We start from the raw sequence: 22,305 nt of genomic DNA, 5'->3' as shown, positions 1-22,305 counted from the left end.
CCTTCATCCCTTTTTATTTTATTTTTTAAATTTTTAGACAGAATCTCATTAATTTGATGAGGCCAGCCTCATTTCTGATGCTCCTGCCTCAGCCTCTTGAGTTTCTGGGATTTATAGGCTTGTGCCATTGGACTGAGAAAGATAATAAACATTTTAATGAATGCTGCTGCTCCACCTAGTCTAGTGTCCGATAAGAACAGAATGGTCAGGAATATTCTAGAATGTAATGGAGAACAATGCTGCCTTTCTGTGGAACAAACACAGAGGGTTCACTTAGGGAGAAAAGGGCAGCATGTTAAAAAAATTTTCTTTGATTATTGAAAACCTAAGTCTGGGTGAAATCTTAATGTCTGCTTTCAGGCTAAGCAGGCACATATTACAGAAAGAACAATGGCCTACAAATTTGGAATTTAGCGTTTTAATGAGTGTCTGAGTCATATTAAGCTGTGAACATTTCCACAACAATTAACCTTCTGAGAATTTAGACTGAATACACTACATCCATTAAATTATCCAACCCTTATCTCAGATGTATGTCCTGCTTTATTAACTATCTCCATTCTCCGGGGCAGAAGAGGAGACACAGAAGTGAATATACCCAAGTCCATGTTCTCCTAAGCCAAAGAACCAAACTGAGAACCCAGTTGTGTGGCTCCCAGTTCTTTTTTTTCCTATTTAATGGGAACATTTTTTTATTATTTTTAATCTTTCAAGCAACAGGTTATGCAGAAAAGAAATTGAAGAAACAGGAGACAATATTTATTGCATTCTAAGACACCATCCTTAATGCTTTAAATATCTAATTTAATTTTAAACATTCTAACAATACAAGATATGAATTATGGGGGAACTGTGTTTCTGACAAAAACATTGATTCAGGGAGATTTTGTACCAAACGCATACGTTGAATAAGTGGAACTTGGATTTGAACACACTTATGTTTGATTTTGAGTCCATTCTTGTTAGTATAATGCTAATAACGTGTCTATACCATTCCACTATTAAGCATCTGTTAAACACTACGTTCCAGGCGAAGTGCTTAATGCTGAAGATGCCCAAGGGCAACAAGATGATGTTCCTGCGGCTGACGCAGTGAATGGTAAGGCCAATGGTATCTCTGTATTATGTTATATAAAGGCCTGACTGCCCTGCTATGCTTTCCACCAGCTTAATGCTTCGACCCACAAAAGTCCAGCCCATTTTAATTATGGCTACTAATATTGTCAAAATGGATGAAACAGATCTTTATGAAGTGTAAGAGAGCAGTTGTTTTTTTACATCCAATACTTAATAGCAAGGCAATATGTTAGAGTGGCTTAGATCTCCTGTTTTGGAATTAAAAGGATTTGGTGTGGCTCCCAATTTGGATGCTTTAAAATACTCACCTGTGCTCACTACTCAGCTGTGAGATCATTAGTTACTATTCAAGGGACTTAAGTCCTTTCTAGACATTCATGTGTATGCATGTCTAGAAATATCCAGACCTATAGAAATCCCACACATTATCCCACATTATACAGTAATGTCAAGGTCACATACAACATGGCAGGTATTAATGCAGTAATATTACGCGTTTCATCATGGTCATTATGTGGAAAGCACATAGAAAGCCCCAGTACTTTCAGTCAACAGAGTCTGAGTTAGGACACACTATTTGACATAACCTATTATTTGACATAACTCCATTAGTTCTGGGTCACTCCTCAGCACCACTTGTAAAGCTGATAAAAAGTAGGGAGATCTTTTAGGGATATTTGGTGCCATTATTAAGGGTGAACCTTAGAAGTGCTGAAGCTCTGGCTCCAAACCTGGGGACAGTAACAGGTTGTCCTGGAGTATTACCCTTTTTGCCACTCTCTTGCAGAGCTGGGTTTGAGAGCCTTAGTGTTCCATGGGGCTCATCCCCATTAAGCCTTATGGCGCTATTGGATGGCTGGTGTGGAAATAAAATATCCTCCTCACACAATGTACTCAAGCACATGGCATAGACAGGGAAGTCTGGAAGGTAAAAAGCATGATTTCTGGTGGTTATTTTAAAAATGTAATAATGTCACTCGGTAATATTTTCCACTCTTTAAGAATGTATTCCTTTAAAGGATAAATAAACGAATATGGCTATATCTTGGACATGATGTAAAATCCATTTCTCTAATAAGATATGTCCGATTATCAAGGGGAGAATGCTGTAATGAAGGATAAATGCAGATCAGCCTATGTGAACCTCTGGGGTTAATGTAGACTTGCTAGATGTCAAGAAAGTCGTGACAATTGTATCGGGCTTCCATATAGTCAGAAGCAGTGGTAGGAATCTGTCGTTTAATCATCAGATTAATTTTAATGTTTATCCATTTGAGGATGATTTGTTTCATATTGTTTTAGGTTGCCATTATCTGGAAAGTCAGACTCTATTTCTCATTCGCTTCCTGCTACTCTCTCTTTGTCTTCATTTTTCCACCAAGGAAATCAATTATATCCATTGAGTCTAGTCCTTTGTACATATTAATCAAAATTCCCTAAGTAGTTAATGATCAGCACCACAAATGACCTAACAGTTACTCTCTGTTCTTTTAGACTTCCCAGTGGATGAGCATCCCAAGAGGAAAGCGACTGCATATATTCGAGTAAGATAGTCTTTCTTTACCAGAGACAGAAATATTACTTTTGTGGTTTCTTTAATTATTTAAAATCAAAATCAGATTGTCCTTTGTAACACTTGTTAAAATGGTTTACTTAGGAGGAAGGGGGGCAGAGGAGGAGAAGCAGTCTTAAGAACTAATCCATGATTCAGGAAGGCATACAAAATTGGCAGTGTCAGATTGCACACTATATGCTAGGGGAAATTTCTTTCTGAAACGAGTCTTTCTTTTTGTTTAAGAGTTTTGTAATTTTCACTCAGAAGTTGACTTGATAGATATATCATCCATGAAAAGTTTGTTGTTTTTCATGTGTCCTCTGCTCTTGATTGTGAGGACTTCTGAGGCTTAGATGTGGTTTGAGTGGGTTCCCTGAAGATTCAGGTGATGCAAACTTCATATACAGGTGTTGAGGTGGTAGAACAATTCAGACTAGCTTTCCAGAATGATAATCCTGAAAGATGAATTAGTTATCACAATAAAGTTTTTTTTTTTAAAGCAAAGCCACCTAACACTCTCAGGCCCCTTTTTAAGTGGCTGATTCCCTTTTGGGTCATCTGCCATGTTGCAATGGAGTCAACTAAATTGGGCTGCCCGATACTGGACTTGACATCAACAAGACTGAGAAATAAATAAAACTTCTTTTTAAACTACAAAAGTGATAGAACAGACTAACAGTACATAACAGACTAATTCAGGACCTTTGACTTTATCACTCTTTTTCTGTACACTCTTTTTAGTGTACTTTCTTTATTTAGATTCCCTAGTAGAACCAAAGATTTATGCAAACAGAATTCATCATGATGTGGGCCTCAGAGCATTTTCTTTTCTCTTATGCAGGCAGCCTCAAAAAAGTGGAGAAATGGTATGTATTCTGCAATCACTCTCTGTCCGAAGACATAAGTCAGATCAGAAATGCACAAATACTGACTGGCTTTTGTCAGGAGCACACTTCCGTGATCTGAACCACCTGGTAGGAATGAGAATTTGAAGTTTCATAAAAGGAAGCAACTTTCCATGAACAAACACCCTAGCCATGTGTCTGGAGTCCCTGGAATCAGTTTTGTTCCCTTTAGATGGCATGGGTTTGTGTGCATCAAGATTTGTCTCTGTATTTCCCCTTGACAAACACCCCAATTGCCCAACACAATCACCAGTGGCAAATTTCTCAACTAAAAGATCAAGAGTACATACTTTACCCCGTGAACTAGTTCAAACCTCATTACAGTTCTGTGTGGAAGATTTGATTTGTTCACTGTACCCCTCTACAGATGAATACACCAAGGAACAGAGATAAATGATTAAGCTCACTAGCTACTAAGTGGAAGAGGCAAGATGTATACTCAGACATACTGTCACTATGGCCGGGTGACAGTATTTCAAAGATGGTGCTTTAGACTAGAACCTCAAATCATCCCTCTGTCAAGGATCACTACTCATTTATGCTAGAGGATTGTAAATAATCCATCACGTGATTGCCTCAATGGTCACAATCCCAAGATAGCATCTATGTATCTGTCTGCAGACATTAGCATAAGCACCAGTGTGAAAAGAGAGAAAAAGCTCACACTTTTCTGGTCAGATCATAGAATCTGAAGATGGTAGTCATGATGTAGGGCAATGTGTTGGATATATGCCATAGTTGGGTCGCTCCTAAAAGCATTACTCAAGTTCTAGTAAGAACTGGTGAAATGTTTTAGTGTACTGGACAGCGTTACCATCATGAGCCCAAAGAGCTACCTAGGAAAAGCGTCTAATAAGAACTCAAATTATCACTTGTTTATTAGCCAGGTTTCATCATTCTTGTTACACCAGCTTTTGAAAAGTGCATTAGAGATTCTGTGCTCAGAGAGTGCTTCCCTATCATCAGTAGAGTATCTCCATATTGGTTGGTAAGTGCAAGCATAGGGAGCCAGTACACTAGATGAATTTATACATATATTAAAGAAAAGTATAGCCAGGTGTCAGTATTTCTAAAATGTCCATAATGGTCAGGTTTTTAGCTATGGAGGGGTTTTCTTAAAAGGTGATAGATCTGTGTTAACTACCTCTGCAGTGTTTGTGGCTGGAAGAGAGATGTTCATGGAATAGAAACTGTACTCTCAAGGAAGGGATGAGCAGAGAAAGGTACACTTTCAGTACTACTGTGGACACTGCCTTTCCTTAGCCAGACTTAGTCCAGGCTGCACAAATTACTTGATATGAGATCAGTGATCACTAAGAAAGTGGTGGTTACAGACACAGTTATTAACCATTCAAAACTCCAGTGAAAATGGCTGTATTTCCAGATAGTTCACATGACATCTCCCCAAGGATTTGTCAGTCGAAGGGAGATTTATGCTTTGTAGAACCATCACATGACAATGGATTTGGAATAGTGTGGATTGAATCGTGTCAAAAGATCAGCAGAGACTGGTCTCAGTGAAGACACCAGGTCATTAGAAGGACTTAGGGACTGAGAGGCAGCTGACAGCGTGAAGACAGTGGTGAAGGTCACACAGTTGCAATGCCTACAGTACCTTGGAGGACTTTCTTAGGAGGAAACTCTCAGAGAGTGAAAGAGGAAAAGAAGTTGCTTGTGATTTGGAATCTGCTCTTACCTCAAGCATCTCAGAATCAATTTTGTCCTCTCACAAAACCTTGAAGTGTGAAGATTCCAGAGAGTGAGGAGAGTTCTTAGAACACAGGGCTTGATTTAGAGGTCTCAGTTGTTTGGGAATTTCTGTTTCCAGGGAACCAGATGTATTTGTTGTCCCAGATTCATCTTTCAGCAGTGTTATAATTCTGCAAATAACTTAACATCTATAAATATTAATACCTTCAAATTAAAAATTGGATATATAGCACCTGATCTTCCCATCCCTCTGGAGATGATATCACTTAACCTTCATGTGTACATAAAGAATGAAGAGTAAATATCCACCCATACACCTTCTCTGGACTCAACCTCTGCCATCCACCTTATTCCTTCTGGCATTCAATGAACATTATAAAGTACTTCTGAAGTATGGGTCCTTTTTCTTGAGGTTTTACCTTCACTCAGTTATTTTTAGTCTTATAATGCATATATGCAGGCCATATGGAAAATTTCATCCATAGAGCAAAGAACTGAGAACAGGGATTTCATGATCTTCTGCAAGGTCCATGTGGGCATAGGTTATCAGGCACCAGCCCTCAAACTCTCAGTCACTCTACTTTTCTGAGGTCTTATATTGTTGTAAATACATAAAGACATTGCCCTCACAATCCATATGGTATGTGTGTTAAGTGCACATTGAACTCCATGGTCTTCTGGAAGCTCCTGTCTGACTCAGGTGGCTCTGCTTGAAAGCCAGTAAATTAAGGAACCAAAAGTTTAAATGCAGAATGGGTTGTTAGTAATTTTGTGCTCTGATGCTCATATATCTCTTTCCGTATTATGAATGCATTTCTCAGTACGTTCTGCAGTGAAGCGCTTGAGGAAGAATTGCATCCAGCCTGAGGCAGACATGGCTATTTCTCCCCAGGATATGGAACAAGAATTTGACTCAGCTGAAGGTATGGTGGAAATTCAACAATTAGGTTGAATCAGGAATAATAGCTGTAGATTATTCGTTGTCCCTTATGTAAGAGAAAACTCTGAAGAGGTTCAACAGTATTTTCTTAATACGTGAAAATTTTAATTTATGGAGTCAATCAGCAGTGTCCCAATTACAACATTTAAAAATGCATTTAGATATCAAGCAGGGTTATCATAGAAATACAGACAGTATGTTTAGCTAGTATCTAGATGGCACCATATCCTTGAAATTTAGCAAATGAGATTTTCCCCATGAAAATATTATACCAGATTATTTATTTGAAATTATTATACTTCTTTAATATAGAAGAGATTTGAGTTTTATAAAAATATTGACTAAATTAATACATAAAGTTCCCAAGCATACCTCTTCTCATACAAGTGCCACATCATTGTCCCCATTAATAGCATCTTTCATTAATTTTTGATACATTTGCTCATCAACAAAAGTTACTAGATTATTTGTATGCTAATTGTTTTCACTCATTTATCTTCTTTTTTAAATTGGTTCTTTTTATTATACATGATAGTAGAATCCATTTTGACATAAAAAAGCATGGACTATATCTTGTTTTTATTCAGTCTACAGTACCTCTTCTACCCCTTCCCTCCCCTCATCACTGACTCTCTTCACCCAATCGATCTTTCTACAATTTACCCATAGTTTTTTTGATCTTTCTACCATTTACTCATAGTTTTTTAAGTTAATTTCTTGTGGATGTACACAATGGTACATTCACTGTGGTATGTTCATTTGTATACATAGGAAAATTATGTACAGATTCATTCCACTGTCTTTCCTCTCCCCATCGCACTCCCCTTCCTTCATCCTCCTTTGTCTGATCCACTAAATTTCAGGTTTCCCCTGCTTCCTTTATTGTGAGTTAGCTCCCACATATCAGAGAAAACATTCGACCTTTGGTTTTTTTTTTTTTGGAAGTGGCTTATTTTACTTAACATGATATTCTCCAGATCCATCCATACACTGGCACATGCCATAAAGTCATTCTTTAATTTGATGCCATCCCATTTATTATGACTAATATTCCATTGTGTATATATATATATGCCATTTTTTTTGGTCCATTCATTTGTTGAAGGGCCCCTTGGTTGTTGACTCCATAGCTTAGGTATTGTGCATTGTGTTGCTATAAATATTGATGTGGCTGCGTCACTGTAGTATGATGATTTTTTAAAATTCTTTGGATATATACAAAGGAGTGGGACAACTAGGTCAAATGGTGGTTCCATCCTTAGTTTTTTGCTGAATCTCTATACTGCTTTCAGAGTGGTTGCACCAATTTGCAGTCCCACCAACAATGTATGAGTATACCTTTTCCTCACATACTAGCCAACATTTGTTGTTACTTGTATTCTTGATGATTGCCATTCTGACTAGAGTGAGATGGAATCTCAATTTAGTTTTAATTTGCATTTCTCTAATTGATAGTGATATTGAACATTTTTATCATACAATTGTTGACTATATTTCCTCTTCTGTGAAGTGTCTGTTCAGTTCCTTTGCCCATTTACTGATTGAATTATTTGTATTTTTGTTAAGATTTTGAGTTCATTGTATATCCTGGATATTAATGCTCGTCTGAAGAGCAGGTGTCAAGATCTCTCCCATTCTATAGGTTCTCTCTTCACACTCTTGATTATTTCCTTTAATATAAGAAGTTTTTAAATTTGATGCCATCCCATTTATTACTTTTTGATTTTATTTCTTGTGTTTTAAGAGTCTTATTGAGGAAGTTGGTTCCCAAGCAGATGTGTTGGAGTGTTGGGCCTACATTTTCTTCTAGTATTTGCAGAGTTTCTGGTCTAATTTCTAATTTTTCTTCTGGGTCTTTGATCCATTTTGAGGTCAGATTTGTATAGGATGAGAGATAGGGGTTAAATTTCATTCTATTGTATATGGATTTCCAGTTTTGCCAGGACCATTTTTTGAAGAGGCTATCTTTTTTTAATGTATATTTTTTCCACCTTTGTCAAGTATGAGATAACTATCTTTATGTGGTTTGTCTCTGTGTCTTCTATTCTATTCCAATGGTCTTCATGTTTATTTTGGTGGACTAAGATAGGGTCTATTTTGGAGAAGGATCCATGTGCTGCCGAAAAGAACGTATATTCAGTCATTGATGGATGAAATAGTCTATAATTATAATCTGTTAAGTCTAAATTATTAATTGTATTTTTAGTTCTATAGCTTCTTTATTTAGTTATTGTTTGGAGGATCTGTCCAGTGGTGATAGAGTCTTGTTAAAAATCACCCAGTATTATGTGTTGTGGTCTCTTTGATTCTTGAAATTGAGAAGGATTTGTTTGATGTACATAGATGTGCCCTTGTTTGGGGCATAAATATTTACGATCATTGTTTCTTCTTGTTGTATGATTCTTTTAAGCAGTATGAAATGACAATCTTTGTCTCTTCTGATTAATTTTTGACTTGAAGTCCACTTTATCTGACATGAGAATAGAAACTACTGCTTGTTCACAAGATCCATGTAAATGGTGTGTTTTTTTCCTGTCCTTTCACCTTTGGTCTATGTATATATATATATTCCTATGAGGTGAGTCTTTTGGACACAGCATATTGTTGGATCTTGTTTTTTAATGCAGTCTACCAACCTGTCTTTTGATTGAAGTGTTTAGACCGTTTACTTCAATGTTATTATTGAGAGATGACTTTTATTTCATGTAATTTTGATTTATTTCTAGTGTTTAAATTGAATTTGATTCTCCTTCGATTGACAGTTTTTCTATTGTAATTCTCTCTGCTGGTTTTTTATTTTATTTTTCATTTCTTCTTCATGAAAGGTTTTACTGAGTATGTTTTGTAGTGCAGGCTTTCTAGTTGTGAATTGCTTTAACTTTAATTTGTCACAAAAGGTTGTTATTTCAACTTCACTTCTGAATCTTAATTTTGCTGAGTACAGTATTCTTGGATGGCATCCACTTTCTTTCAGAGCTTTGTATGTATTATTCTGAGGCCTCCTAGCTTTGAAATCTGGGTTGAGAAATCAGTTGAGAGCCAGATTGGTTTACCTCTAAATGAGACCAGTCATTTTTCACTAGTAGGTTTTAAAATTTTATCCTTGTTCTGTATGTTAGGCAATAATATGTCTTATAGTGGATCTGTTGTAATTTTGTGTATTTGGTGACCTGTTCATCTTCCATATTTGAGTTTCCATTTTATTCTTAATATTTAGAAAATTTTCTGAATTATTTCACTGAAAGGTTTATGCATTCCTTTAATTTGTATTTCAGAGCCTTCATCTATACCAATGAATCTTCAATTTGGCCTTTTAATGTTATCTCAGATTTCTTGAATATTCTGTTCATGATCTCTTATCATCTTTTTTTCTATGCTGAGCTTTATTTTCAAGATTATATACTTTGTCTTCGGGGCCTGAAGATCTGTCTTCCAAGTGGTATAATATACTGGTAATGCTTTCCAATGAATTCTTAATTTGGATTATTGATTACTTCATTTTGAGTACTTCAAATTTGTTCTTTTCAGAATCTTTATCCTCATTGAAATGATCTTTTGCTTTTTGTATTTTCTCTCTGCTTTCACTCCTTACATCATCTTTTACCTCATAAATCAGTTTAACTATGAATTTTCTAAATGCCTTCTCTGATGTTTCCTCTAATGTGGTGTCAATTGAGCTTGTTGTTTAGGCATTTTATGGGTTCTTTGAGAAAGTTTGTTCCCTTGCTTTTTCATATTGTTTGTCTCCCATCTATCTGAATGGATCTGAAGCAGCAGAGTTTATACCCTATTGATTTGTAGTATTCTTGTAGGTTTCCAGTACTTCACAAATTTGGAATAGCCAAATAATAACAACAACCTATACAAACAATATATAGCATTAAACTAAGTACTTGGTTTCTATTATGGCATATACAATATTAATTGGCATAATAAGCAGAAATGGTAGGACCTGCAGTTGCTGTAAGTAAAACCAGTAAGTATTCATGTGTTAGGTCTGGCATAAAATCAAGCAAGAGGTGTTACCTATGACTCTCAACTGTATTAATTATTACTATAGCATTAGTGGTGGGGTCTGGTGTTATACAAACCAATTAGTCTATATAGAGTTAATTAGGAGGAAAGAAGAGATAGGAGGAAAGAAGAGATAGGAGGAAAGGGTTGGAAATTTCAAAAGGTGAACTGGAGAAATGCAAAAGCAACACAGGTTGTGATGTCTATGAGGGGGGAGCAGAAAACATAGAAATATAAAAGAGTGAAAGAATGACAGAATTGGGCTATTAGTAGCCTGCCTCTCCAATCATAGAATTTTCTACTCTAAAACTGACCATAGTACTTCTCAACTTTTTCCAACCTAATGATGTAATTCTGATGTTCCTGAAAGCAGCTTAACTCTAATTTTGTCCCTTTTTCTTGTTTAATGTACCCAAAATTTCAGTCTAAGACACTCTGGCTGCCCAATATTGAGTTTTAGTGAAGTCCTTCTGTCTCTTGTCTCCCAGAGAAGCAGCATTCCTGCTGCTTGAATCCCGGGTCACTGAGCTACAAGAAACACTGAATTCCTGTAGTCCACCTTCTTTTTTCTTCATACTCTTTTGAACACTATTGGATTGTAATCCATGAGAATTTATCCTCAAGAGTTTTATTACGTGGCCTTCAGCAGTAATCATAGCTTCAATTGTTTCATGTATTTTAAAACAGTAATTATCTGAGATTCAAGACAAGCACTATGAATGATGGTATTCTACTACCATTGAAGATTAACTCTTTTTTCTTGATTTCCCCTCAGCAGAAACTCATGAGTTCAATTTCTCATGCCTTTCCTTCTCCTCATTGTCTACTTCCTCTGATCAGGATGCTCCTGCAATAATTCAATCTGTGCTTTTTGCAGCCCAACGTTGCAATTCTCCTTTTCCCTCTAAGTCTTAGCAGAGGTGTCTTGAGTAAGTCATCAGCAACACCACCAGTGACTGATAGTGACACTCTGTCCTTCTAGATATTCAGGAGGAGATAGAGCAAGAGTTATCTTCAAGGGAGGAAGACAAGGAATCATACCTTACTGAGGTAAGATGAACTTAATGGATTTTAATATAAATATTGCTTTCTGAATTTCCTGTTTTTCAGTTAAATACAGCTGTTAAAACAGGAAAATGAACATTATCCTTATTAGATTCTGTTTTCTGAAGTGGTGGAAAAATAGACCCTTCTTGACAGATATTGGTTGCAAAAGCACATTTGCAAATCACAGCATCAGTTTATAAATTTTGTGCTAGGTGTGCTTTTCCTTTCAAGAAATTTCTCCTTTTTGGATTAAGAATTTTATAATTGAGGACAAACAGATTTGAGGTACAATCTGTGGGGAAAAACTCGTGTGCCTTCCAAAGGTTTACCCTTATTGCTGTTTTGGGGAACCCTTGACTTTTTCCAGTTTTTCTCAAGTGCTTTCAATATTAAGAGAATAAAAACTATATGCTCACAGCATGACATAGTGCTCACAATGCTTTCATTTCTGTAATTGCAGGAGTTCTCGAAACAACTTGATGACAGTAAGTATTCTGAAATTTCTTGGCGAGGAAAACAATCTTGCTTTGCAGACATGTGTCTTCAAAGCTTCTCTTTGAAGAGTCACCCTAATTCTGGGTTTCTGGAGGAAAAGAGGATATTCCAAGAAAAACTTGAGAAAAAACCTAAAGCCAGGTTTCTCTACCTCTTGGAGAATGGTGTTCACCTTAGATTTATGTGAGGTTGTGTCTTTGATGATTGGGGTGCCTACTGTGGTTCTGTGACGTGTGATTGTGAATATCTTTGATTCCATGTATTATTTCCCACTAAGAGAGTACAGTTAATTGCTCCTTTCAACTTCCTAAAAATTAAAACTCCTCATGAACACAAACATTGCACACCCTTAATGTATATGAACTCAAGCCTCATGGAAGTTACTCATATTCTATGGGATTAATTTCCAGAACATATAAACAACTAAAAAAACCCTTAATATAAAAAACCAAACTAATCAACAAATATGCAGAAGTTTTAAATAAACATTTCTCAATACAAGAAATACAAACAGACAACAAATATATGAAAAAGGTTTACTACCATTAATAATCAAGGAAATGAAAATCAAAATTACAATGAGATTTCATCTCATTTCAGTTAAAATGAATGGCAATTATCAAGAACAAATAACAATTTCTGTTGCGAATGTAGGAGAAAAGGTATATTTATGCATTGTTGGTGGGGACTGCAAATTAGTACAACCCACTTGGAAAGCAGTAAGGAGATTTCTACAAAGACTAGGGATGGAAACATGACTTTGTTATCCCAATCCTGGGTATTTACACAGAAAACCTAAAGTCAGCATAATAGAGTGAGACATGCATACCAATGTTATGAGCACACTATCCATAATAGCCAAGTAACGGAAGCAGCATAGGGACTCATTAACAGGTGAATGGATAAAGATAATGTGGTACATATATGCCATAAAATTTTACTCAGCCATAAAAAAGAATGAAATTATGTCATTTTCTGGTAATTATAGGAACTTGAGAAAATCATACTAAATGATTTAAGCCAGACTCAGTCAAGCTTCAAAAATTTTTTCTCATATGCAGAAACAGCAGAGAAATAGGAATAAAAAAGAGAACTGTGAAGTTGAGGAAGGGAATTGAGGGGAAGGAAAGTAGGGTGGTAAAAGGAAACAGAACAAAATAGATTAAATCATGCTAGGTGCATGTATGCATCCATGAAAATGAATTCTTCTTTTATGTATAATTATAATACACAAATTTAGGAAATAAATTTGAAATAAACCTGGAAATGAGAGGATGAGGATCAGGAGGAGGGAGGAGAGGGGGATGGAAAGGGAAAGGATTGGAGGAAATTTTACGTGAGCACAATATATTATATGAATTTATGATTGTGCTAAAATGAACTCCACAGTTTTATATAACATTAATGTACCAAAATCAAACAAATAAAAAATCCCTACAAAATGTGGGTGGAATGAAGGGATCCTTACAATGATTCACACTGTGCATTTTAGTACTGTTTTAGATTATTTGGGCTATTTATGATGCCTTTTGCTACAAGGCCAAGCCTCTGTGTCTCATTTGTTTCCTGTTCCTGTTTTTTCCAAACCTCCTTCCACTCAGATGCTTGTTATCCATGAACATTCCTACACTCCACCCCTGTGTCTATACCAAGAAAGCTCCCCAAGTGATCCATAATCACCAATAACCAAACACACTAGCAATTACTCTGTTTCATCCTAGATTTCCCTGAAGACGACCTGGATGATATGCCTTCACTGCAAAGCGTAAGACCACATTTTATGTCTCATATAGAAATGTAGTTCTATTTTCAATCAAATTTAGATACCAGAATCTTACCAGGTACCTTATCGCTGAAAAAACATAATGTCATTGGTTGGGTAGAGTTGAATGGGAATCTACAACCAACTGACACTTGACCCCCGAGTTACAAATTGCATCTTTTTTTATAAAATGTATAGTAGAAGCTTTTCCCTATGCATCAGTTTTACTCCTTGGATTGAGGACTGTGAATACAAAATCTAAATGGACTTGAGAGGTATGCTCTGCAAGAAGGGCTCTTTCTTGGTATCCTCTACCATCGTTTTTGGAGTATATGAACTTTTGCTACACTATATTCCTTATCTGTTTTTTTAAGTCATCAAGAGTAAAACTGATCTATATAAAGAGTACCACATGGTGCCAGGCGTGGTGGTGCATGTTTGTAATCCCAAGGGCTGGGAGGCTGAGGCAGGAGGATTGAGAGTTCAAAACCAGCCTTAGCAACTTAGTGAGTCCCTAAACAACTAAGTAAGACCATCTCTAAATAAAATATAAAAAAGGGCTAGGGATGTGGCTCAGTAGTGAAGTGCCCCCTGGGTTCAATTCCCAGTTTCCCCCCTGCACTGTCTCCCAAAAAGTACAGCATTGTCTGATCCTTATAGTGTTTTATTTTCTCTAATTGCAGATTTCTCCTATTACCAACAAAGGCATGTATTCTGAAATCACTCTGTTGCTGAGAAAATACCTGACTGATTTTAGTCTAGAGAATCTTGATTCTGGGTTTCTGCTGGGAGGGAGGATTGCGGGGGTTCAGCGAGACAAAATGATTTTCATGAATCGGGAGCTGTGACCATGGAGGCTCCTGGGGAACCCTGTGAACCACAGGGAAGACTAGATAAATCCTGTGTGAGCCAAAGTGGCTTCACCTGATACAGGGAGGAACGGGCAAGTCACTCTTTATGTCGACTTTCCTCCAGTTGCCTCTGCCGAGGAATGGGAGATTGAAAGCATTAGCAGTGACTGGGAGGACTATGGTGCAGGTAGGTAAACCACATTCCAGGTAGGTTGAAATGGAAGAGTGTCTTAGGAATAGTCAGGTTATACCTTCTGCTGAGGAGGCTGAGGCAAGAAGGGAGAAAAAAGAAAATAAGTTTGAAAGTGAGTCTTGTTCTTTTGATTAATGGTTTCATGGTAACAGGTGCTGTGTCTGTGAGTTTTAAATGTACTTCATTTCTTGCTGATATTTAAAGATCTTTCCAGAACACATGCTCTTTCTTGCCTCTGGCACTTCTAAACAGCAAAGCTTTGAGTTGTGATTATTAGTGCACTCCTTGGGGATTGTGGAGAGGTTGTGAGTTTTGAGAGGACTGTTTGAGTTTTGAATATTGATGGAGGGAATCTTGTGGGACCCAGTTCTCTCACAGGCACATCCTTAAAACTACTGTGGGATATAGATGTAGAAGGAATAGGATTTTTTTCCTTCTGAACTTTGAGGACTCAGTAGTGCCTTCATGTTCTCTCCTTACTGTTTATTTCTTGTGTGAAGGGCACTCCCAACGGGTGAATAACATAAGGAATATTTGGTCTGGGGTCATTGCAAAAACCTTCATTGTCCTGGGAAGAAGGGCAAGAAGCATGACCTGGAGCACATTTCCAGCCTCAGCTTCTCACCTAAACACAAACTCTGGGATGATGTTTTTCCTCCTCAGTTCCCTGATTTTTCAGAAGACCAAGAATTTCTCCTTAAAGAAATCGTTCTGTACTCTTTACTCTCTTCCAAAATCAGTCTTTAGAGTATGATTTCTGTCTTTGTATTGAGGAATTCCATTTTAGACTGGATTATTCTCAGATCACCATTAAATGTTCAGGAAACTCCATGTTATAATGTGTAGATAGGCATAGAAGTTGACTAGTGTGACAGACGACACTTTTTTTTCTTTGGAGGACCATCATCACTGGCCCGTTGACCAGTATCACCAGTCTCCCAGTCATCTTGCTCCAGAGCCCCACGCCTCAGCCCGAGCACCCTCAGTCATGTCCGGGAACGGGCACTAGAGAGACCTCTACTCGTCAGAGGGTAAGTGAATCTTGGTTTCTTTATGAATTGAACCCACAAAGAAGCAGATATAGGCATGAACTGGAGCCTTGGTGACATGGGTCTAGGGAAACAGCCTGGTTTGGTGATGCACACCTCTAATCTCAATGATTCAGGCAGCTGAGGCAGGAAGATCACAAGTTCAGTGCCACACTCAGCTAGTAAGATCCTGTCTTACCCCCTACCCACCCCAACACACACCCAAGAAATAATACTGTCCTACTTTAGACAGGGGAGTGTAGGGAGGGGAAGGAGGGGGGGTATAGGAATGGAAGGGATAGTACAGTGAATCAGGTATTAATACCCTGTATTCATATATGATTACATGACTGGTGCAATTATACATCATGTACAACCAGCAGGTTGAGAAGTTATGCTCCATTTACATATGATGTGTCAAAATGCATTCTACTGTCATTTGTAACTAATTTGAACAAAGAAAAAAATAGTGTTCTAGATTTGAGGGAAGGACAATGGGGGATATTTAATTCAACTTCATATATTTCAGATATAAACTTGGGGGGTCATTCATGTCTGTTTTTTTTAAAGGTTGTTTTTTCCATCATTACAAATGGCAGTGAAATGTCTCTTATTTCTTGTTCTCTTTACACTCTCCAACCAGGATGACATTTTCATAACAGTCTTAGTGTGTTGACAGGGTCAAAATTTTCCACCCTATTTTTTAACTATAGTGCATTATCTCTAGAGGTTTCCATATATCTTGAATGAAAAGTGGTATTGGATTAAGTCATCTACTCATAACTATAAATTTTGCCACTAAAAATTTTGTTAGGAATGTAGATATGATTTAGGCCAAGAGGCTGTGTAGACATTTATGTCAAACCAGGGAGCCCTGAGGGCAGTGGGATGGAAAGGAACAAGCAAAAATGATGGGGTGGCATTTTCTCATTTTTCCACTTCATAATTTTCAAATAGATAACTCTGTTAGCATTGTGCTAAAACTTTTCATAGTTTGACATATGAAGTTGTCAAAGGGTTGTAAAGTAAATGCTTTCAAAGATTTAATGGTATAATTCAGTCATAGTCTGCTGTACAAATGCTTGTTTCCCCCCCCCCCCTTTGCTGTACTACTACCATATCTCTGTTTCAGAGAATTGAGGACTTTTTATGGTCATCCTGGTAAATTTTGTTTTTAGTATTCACCTAAGACACTGGATATTGTGCAGGTAAAGGTGAAAATGTCATTCTTCCTGGACTTCATGAGTCTTCTAAGTTTGTAACCAGTTTTTAACCAATTGTTTTCACACTGCAGGTCTATCATAATAGGAAAATATACATATTAGCATGTTTTCGCATTCACTGCGCACAGAAACTATTTCAACTTCAAATTAAGTAACAACAACTTTCCTCAAGCTAGATTGAGAAAAGAGCAGTCAGTTTTATCACAACAAAAATTGCCCTTTACCTGGCACATAGCTCAGCAACGACAGATGAGGAAATAAGCAACCCCTGAGGAAAGCCCACTACACCGGTTTGTTTGGATAAGTTAATATGGTAAAGTAAAAGTCTTTTTTGTTATTTTTACTATTTGTTGGAGTTTTAACTGTTTATTTCATAAAATTCTCTTCAAGTATGATTTATGACACAGTAGCAAAATTTAAAAATAAAATGTACCTGATTTGAGTATGAAGAATAGAAGCTCAGAATAAAAATAAAATTAGAGATAATTTCCATTAGAAAAAAATAAGCAAGAATGAAGGATGAATGAAATATGCTTTATGGTTTCTTTTGTAGGCAATGGGAACAAAGTCGTCCAGAATGGATGAACAGAGCAAAGGGGAAGACAAAGATGGAGCGCCATGCAAAACTCCATTACTTTCACACTGCTCTGATGAGGCTGAGGTCAAAGCCTGCACTATTCTTCTTTCCCCTGCAGTACAGCCTGGGCAGGTCCAGGCAGCAGGTGAAAATGAAGAAAAGATAAGCCTGGAGTCCTAAGCCTGAAGGGTGGACTCCTTGGAAGAATCAAAGAGTGAGGCAAGAATGTCGCCTTGGCTCTTTATTTCGGAATCCCTAGAGGGAATGCAAATTGTCCTGAGGGCCAATTACCTGAAATAGTGTTTCAAGAGTAAAAACACTGGTAGATATTTTAAATATGGAAAGATTGAACTTTTAATGGTTGAACAAAACCATGTTCTTGTGTTTTTAAAAAAGTTAATAAAAATGTATATAGTTGAATTATTTCAGAAAGCACGGGATGTTCATGCATTTCCAATCTCCACATTCACAAGAACCCAGTGGATTGGTAATGCCAAAAATGTCATATGAGAGTGAGCATGTAAAATTTAAGACATTTTAATTTAATTGCTAACACTGGGAAAATTCTGGCAAACTCAATGTTGATCACTACCCTAGATCCTCTGGGGCCAGCACCCAGTTGCAAAGAGTTCCCAAAGATACACACACATACATACACACACACACACACACACACACACACACACACACACACACATATGCATTTGTATATCAGTCCATGCTCTTCAACTTCCAAGAGCAATGCTTCCTGAGACCCTAGTGCTCAAACTTAATTTCCTGCCCTGCTTCAACTCTGCTCTGAATTGCACTGGATTCTAGATGGTTCTGTTGTCACTGGACAACAGGGTTCAGCTGAGGAGAGAAAAGTTCTCTGAACATATTTTCTGACTCAGAGCACAATAAGCCTGTTACTATTCCTAGGAAAAGATGCTAGACCATAGATATCCCTGTCCTTCCGTTTGAAACCCTTTAAAGTGGTTTTATACTATAAAATACCAGAGCTTCCCCTTTCCTGGTAATGAGATAAGGGTGAGGACAGCACCTCAGAATGTCATGGAGAATCCAGTCACTCTTCTTCCTAGGTACCAAAGACTGTACTTTTACTTCTCCTCCCTCAACCCTTCCAACTCACTGTTAGGATGGCACTTCTTGCTTGGCTCTGAAATTAGGTCTCTACAGCAGCATAAGTCAGGGTATTGAAACAAAGGGGGTGTGGCCCCTATACTGGGATTTCAAAAAAAAAATTTTTTTTTTTTGCTGGCACAGACTTGGAACACATGAGCATCTGCGTCCCCCTTTACAGGGAATCAGGAGAAGGAAGGAACACTGGATATTGCATCAGGAAGGACAGACCAAGGCAAAAAACTTCCCAATGTGCATCCCTTCCTTCCCCCAGGTGGCCTTACATGGAGTATCCCAAGGCCCAGGGAGGCCAGCATACTGGGAGCTGGGAATTGCATGGTTTTGTACATCTGTTTTTGACACCCTGTTTGCAGTATTTTTGCACAATCCCTGCTGCTTTGGTCACATCTGGTTATGGACAAGCATGATCATAATAGAATAGTCTCCAATGGTACTGGGGATGCATGGTTCTCATTTAGGCCCCTGGAGGTCAGTAGAGGCTGTTCTTCCTTCATGCCTAAGAGTGAAGCTCTGCAGAGAAACCTTCATATCCAGAACTGCTAAGAAAGAGTCTACCAGAGTTCCCAGATTTACCTCTGTAAGTTCCTGCCACAACAAAAAAAAAACATCACAAGCTCATGCAACTCCACTTGAGGTTTCTGTTGCTGCACAGAAAGGTCCAGCCTTATCACACTGCAGGCTGTTCTGCAGCTTGTCCACAAAAGAAAACAAGGATTGTGCCTTGTATGGATATGCAGTCTCCCCCAAAATCTCACGTTTGAGACAATGCAAGGAAGTTTAGAGATGAAATGATTGGGTTTGGAAACCTTAATCCAATCAATTGATGCATGAATCCCCTTGAATTCATAAACTGGGTGGTACTGTAGGCAGGTAGGGTGTTGCTGGGTGTGGAAGGTTATGGTGGTGTGTCTTTGGGGTATATATTTCATCCCTGGTGGGTGGTGCTCACACTCTCTGCTCCCTAGTGCTGTGTCCTGAGCTGCTTTCTTTCTCCACACTCTCATGTCATGATATTCTGCCCCACCTTGGGCCAACAGCAATGAAACTGACCATCTGTGGACTGACACCTCCAAAATGTGAGCCCCAGATAAAACCCTTCCTTCCGTACATTGTTCTTGTCAGATCTTTTGGTCACAGCAGTGAAATAGCTGACTAAAACAACTTCTCTGGCATCAGAGGTTTCCCAGAGGAACACCCAGTATGAGAGGGTGGCAGACATATAACCAAGAATTGCACACCTACCCCTAAGAATTCTAGACTCCAAGATTGCAAAATTCCTTTGCAAGGACCCTCTGCTGTAGCCACTTCCTCCCAAACTGGGTTTTCATGTCACTGCTCAATATCTAGACCTGGAGAAACAAGTGGTACATGAACAATGTATTTAAAGATTAGTCTCAGGCCATCTGAAACTGAAATTCAGCCTTCCTGCTGTCTCCTGCTGCTTAGTATAAGAACTATTCCTCCTCTTGATGTTCCTCCAGCACCCATCTGGAATGCGCAACACAGGAGGTGCAGGAGGAGGCAGGACTATTTGGGCCCAAGGTCCCCCTAAGATTTGTCCGAGTGGCCACCTTTGTGCACTGTGGGTTTGGGAGGGAGCATGACTCATGGCACATACTCTTCTCCTCCCTCAGTGCCACTTCTAGGCCCCTCTTCACATTCACTATTCTCAGACACAGTCACCTTGCTGACTTCTGCTTCCTTCCCATTATCAAGGACAGCCAGAGAGATGACCTGTCCCTTGACCCCAAATTCTAGTCCTAGGATCCAGGTAAGGACTGCTTCATAAAACCAACTCCTGCCTTGACTGCTCCTGTAACAGAAGTGGGGCTTTCCACCCTCTTTATGTCAAAGCCCATCTGGAGGGCCCTCTAATTAGGAATGACCCAGGTCTTTTGTATCCCAAAGCAACAAAGAGGTACCACTTTGCCCTCCCTGATACTCTTAGCACCTCCCAAATATTGTTCCTCACCTTAATGTGTGTGGATTCTCCTGTCTCAGAGTCCCACTCATACATCAGAGCCTAGTGCCTTCCGTCTCCACTATTCTCCCAATCATTACCTCTGTCCTCAATCCTAGCCCCTCAGTCAACACATCTGAATTCTTGGCTCCCTAGCTCATGTCTTACTTGGGTGTCAACACCCTGAACAGCTCTCCCCCTTCTCAGTTTCTCCTCCTGGAGCCTTCCTCTGGCACAGTCCCTTGCTGCTTTGGTCATTGGGAGCATTCCTCACACTATCTGAGCCCTTTCTATGCCCCACATCCCTCCAGGTCATCATGGCCTAAGCCATGGACACTTCTGCCCTGGCTTCCAGGAGGTTGTTCTGTTTCACTCAAATGAAACTTCCCATTAACTCTGGATTCACCTCCCAACCCATATTTGTGGCCACAGATGGGAAGGAGCATGGAATCCCAATATTTAACAGCTCTCTTCAATGTGTGAATATGACAGCTCCAACCCTGGATCCCAGCTACTAGTCAATGTAAGGTAAGGCAAGGGAAGACTTGGCCTTGCATGGATTGGCTTCCCTTGATAGTGAAGCCATGGTTAGGTGAGGCAAGACAAGGAGAGGTTGGCTTGGCTTGACCTCCCCTCAATAACAAAGCAATTGCAAGGCAAAGCAAAGCTGGACTTGTCTTTGTTTTCCCTCAATAGCCAAGCCATGGAAAGGAAAGAGAAGGCAAGAAAAAACAAGGTAAGAGTTGGACTGGCTTGGATTCTTCTTGATAACCAAGCTAAGGCTTGGTTTCCCCATGACAGCCAAAGCAAATCAAGTAAAGGCAAGTCAAGGTAAGACTTGACCTAGCTTGGCTTGGCTTCCCCTTGATAGCCAAACCATAGTAAAAAAGTTTAGGCTAGGTAAGACAAGACAAGAATAATCTTTCCCTCAATAGCCAAACCATGGCAAAGAGAAGCAAGTCAAATTCATAGCAAGGCAAGATAAGGCAAGGTAAGGATTACCTTATTTTTGGCTTAACTTCCTATCAATAGCCATGCCATGGCAAGATAGGTCAAGGTAAGGCAAAGGTGAGCAAAGCAAGGCATTTCAGACAGTATTGTAATCACTGTGACAAAAATAACTGATAAGAATAACGCAGACTAAGTTTATTTTGTCTCAAGGTTACAAAGGTTCAGTCCCTGCTGGGCAGAATCTACAGCTCTGGGCCTTGGATGAGACAGAGCATCATGGTAGAAGCGTGTGGCAGAGGAAAGCAGCTGATAGAACTAGGAATCAGAGAGCTATTATTAACAGGGACAATATGTAAACCCCAAAGTTACACACTCAATGACCTACTTCTAGTCATACTCTACCAGACTACGGTTACTGCCCAGTTAATCCATCAGTGGATCAATACACTAATTAGGTCACACCTCTCATAATCTAATCATTTCACCTCTGAAAATGATTGACTGTGGAATATATTTATATAAGCCATAACATTCCATTCCTGACTCCTGATCAATGAAGAATAACCCATTGTACAGTGAAAAATACATTTATTCCATTTTCAAGAATCCCCATAGTCTTAACAATTCTAGCATTACCCCAAATCCAAGTTCAAAATCTCATCTGCGACTCAAGGAAAACCCTTGGGTGTTACCCCTGTAAAGATAAAAATAAGTTACATATATCCATTATACAATGGCACAGAGTAAATATTTCCATTACAAAAAAATGACATAGGGGCATATAATGGAGGGATAGGGCCAAATCCAGCTGGTCAAATAAATCCTGTGGCTTTACATCCAGCATCTGGGGACCATGGCCCTGTGATGTTCTCTC

At 38.6% G+C, this 22,305-nt stretch overlaps 1 protein-coding gene across 3 annotated transcripts in view; it reads left to right on the top strand.

The window, feature by feature from the left end:
• Window positions 1-17,797, top strand: part of LOC106145166 (uncharacterized) — a 28,329-nt gene extending 10,532 nt beyond the window's left edge. Inside the window, exons 2-12 of one of the 3 annotated variants that reach the window (XR_013434626.1) lie at window positions 1,031-1,099; window positions 2,572-2,621; window positions 3,474-3,498; window positions 6,069-6,170; window positions 11,184-11,251; window positions 11,709-11,733; window positions 13,465-13,508; window positions 14,189-14,210; window positions 14,481-14,543; window positions 15,448-15,580; window positions 17,354-17,797. Coding sequence is in view for 2 of the 3 variants with exons in the window: in XM_040289284.2 (XP_040145218.1) it covers window positions 1,031-1,099; window positions 2,572-2,621; window positions 3,474-3,498; window positions 6,069-6,170; window positions 11,184-11,251; window positions 11,709-11,733; window positions 13,465-13,508; window positions 14,481-14,543; window positions 15,448-15,558 (557 nt within the window). In the remaining variant the exon portion in view is untranslated. Of the gene's footprint in view, window positions 1-1,030; window positions 1,100-2,571; window positions 2,622-3,473; window positions 3,499-6,068; window positions 6,171-11,183; window positions 11,252-11,708; window positions 11,734-13,464; window positions 13,509-14,188; window positions 14,211-14,480; window positions 14,544-15,447 lie in introns of all 3 variants that reach the window. The other 2 variants (XM_040289284.2, XM_078038863.1) reach the window with 2 other exon arrangements.
• Window positions 17,798-22,305: the final 4,508 nt, after the last annotated feature.

The sequence above is a fragment of the Ictidomys tridecemlineatus genome, chromosome 2, assembly GCF_052094955.1.
Source record: "Ictidomys tridecemlineatus isolate mIctTri1 chromosome 2, mIctTri1.hap1, whole genome shotgun sequence".
NCBI lineage: Eukaryota > Metazoa > Chordata > Mammalia > Rodentia > Sciuridae > Ictidomys > Ictidomys tridecemlineatus.
This window is presented reverse-complemented; position numbering and strand designations above follow the sequence as displayed.